The 2,500-nt window shown below is 31.3% G+C and overlaps 1 protein-coding gene across 1 annotated transcript in view; it reads left to right on the top strand.

The window, feature by feature from the left end:
• Positions 1-2,500, top strand: part of LOC144960523 (uncharacterized) — a 14,618-nt gene that overhangs the window by 7,597 nt on the left and 4,521 nt on the right. Inside the window, exons 3-4 of the mRNA XM_078893710.1 lie at positions 925-1,101; positions 1,853-2,041. Of these exons, the coding sequence (XP_078749836.1) occupies positions 925-1,101; positions 1,853-2,041 (366 nt within the window). The remainder of the gene's footprint in view (positions 1-924; positions 1,102-1,852; positions 2,042-2,500) is intronic.

The raw sequence follows: 2,500 nt of genomic DNA, 5'->3' as shown, positions 1-2,500 counted from the left end.
TACTCTAACATATAATATTATTATCTTTATATATAAATATATAGTAATGATCAAATGAAGGCTACAATTTGAATATCCTGATGCTAAAAGTACGTAAGTCGCAGTAAGCTAGTTTTGAAAAAATGGAAGTTAAAATTTGGATTAGGCTATATAGAGTATACAAAAACAAAAATTGTAGTATTGAGATAGGGGGACTAGATTGTGTTTTGAATATTGATTAGTTTTATCTTCTGTGCGGCTATGTGGTCTAGTGGTATGACATTCGCTTTCGGATCGGAAGGTCCTGGGTTCGAGCCTCGCGCTAAAAGAACTTTTTCATTATCAGCTGGACCCTTCATTTGGAATAAATTGCCTTTTGAGATCAGGAATTCAGAATCCCTGGGGCATTCTAAAGCATGCGAAATACATAATAATAAATAAAAAAAGTAAATAAATACATTCCCTAAAATACAAGACCACGTCATTCTGATTATTTACTACTTTAAATTTTCTTTCTATGTCTATTAGAACCCAAGATATGATTTTATTTCTTTCTGAATAACAGTTGTTGCCTATTTGGACAATAAACATTATTCTTATTTCTATTATTATTATTATTATTATTATTATTATTATTATTATTATTATTATTATTATTATTATTATTATTATTATTATTATTATATTATTATTATTATTATTATTATTATTATTATTATTATTGTTATTATTATTATTATTTTTATTATTATTATTATTATTGTTATTATTATTATTATATTATTATTATTATTATTATTATTATTATTATTATTATTGTTATTATTATTATTATTATTATTATGGCTCATATCTCGAATCAAAGCGTGCCGCATCTTCCCGGGTTTTCTCAGCCAGCCTCACAAATACTCAATGTCCATCTTGTGTTATAAATCTATAATTCAGCTCAAGAGGCTTCAACGGTGCATGAAATCATGGAGGCGCTTGTGCTCTCCCAAAGTATGGCAATCTCTCTTCAAAAGGCGATAAAAGGCGACATCTACAACCTGCATGAGATGATAGATGTCCATGAAAAGCGACTTTCCTCTACTGAAAAGGAACTGAAAGGAATAACACAGGAAAGTGAGTTATCTGCATTTTTGTAAACGAATTTTTTATACGATTTATTCATTCGCGGGGGAGGAGGGGAGGGAAAAAAAGCACAAAATTCTGAATACGGAACGCTTCGGGTTCAAACCCCTTCTTCAGCCAACAACAAAGAATACTGAAACATAAATGCATAACTACTGCTGTCGATCTGGGTTTTTTTTTTTTTTTAGTAATGTATTTATGTTTTCATTGTTTATTGTTATTATTCCGTGTTCCATATTTTTTGGCAGTAATTTTCATTTTTGTATCTTGCTTTTGTATCAGCCACTAACAGCTTAGTTTCACTTTAACACTAATATATTAGTCCCTGAGGTCATAGTTTATCCAGGTTTCTAAAGCCTAAAAAGGGCAACAGCAATTTCTTGCTATCCTTTTAATTAGACGCTTATCTGTCACAAACAACTTTCCGCCAGATCTAAGAGACCTAGCTACCCAATCATCGCTGCTGGGTTGGTGAAATGACTGGGCGCCCGAAAGCTAATCTCGTCTTCACCCGTGATCGAATTCGGTCCCTTTTGCGCGTGAGGCGAGTTCACTACCAACTGAGCTTTTTTGGACACCCCCGTCAACCAGCACCACCACCCCCACCCAAAACCAACTACTAACACTATTAAATTGTATTTAATTCCCTTTCAGTTAAACACATATTTATTGCTGTTGGCTGAAGAAGGGTTTTGAGCTAGAAACGTTCCGTTTACTTTTGTTTAATAATCTTTTGATCCAGAAAGCAAAGGTTCCGTGTTTCTGGCTACTCATCTGCGAACAAAACATCTCTCTGGTTTTCCTGTCCTACAATTTGACAGGGTAGAACAATACCCCGGAAACGACTTTGACAATGAAACCGGCGTCTACACAGTTCCAGTTGATGGGCTCTACTCGTTTACTCTTTGGGCCATGTGTAAGGATTGTAGTAGTAAGTACAAGTACAGATTATTACTGTATTTATCTATTTATTTATTATTATTATTATTATATTATTATTATTATTATTATTATTATTATTATTATTATTATTATTATTATTTTTATCTTATTATCATATCATTATTATCATTATTATTATTATTATTATTATTATTATTATTATTATTATTATTATTATTATTGGAATAATTTACTTTTTTGAAAGTCATTAGATGCTAAACGATAACCAGCATGGTTTTAGATCAAACAGATCATGCATTACTCAACTTTTACGGGTGATGGAGGATTTTACCAAGTTAATTGATCGTGATCAATGCATTGATGTTGTTTATCTTGATTTCCGCAAGGCTTTTGATGCAGTACCACATGAGAGATTATTCATTAAACTAAAAGCATATGGAGTTAAAGGGAATGTATTTTACTAGATTAAAGACTTTCTTAATAATCG

This window comes from Berghia stephanieae, chromosome 15 (genome assembly GCF_034508935.2).
Source record: "Berghia stephanieae isolate SIO BIC M18660-M18661 chromosome 15, UCSD_Bste_1.3, whole genome shotgun sequence".
NCBI classification, from domain to species: Eukaryota; Metazoa; Mollusca; class Gastropoda; order Nudibranchia; family Aeolidiidae; genus Berghia; species Berghia stephanieae.
Note: the sequence above shows the minus strand (reverse complement) of the source record. Positions and strands in the feature narration are given on the sequence as shown.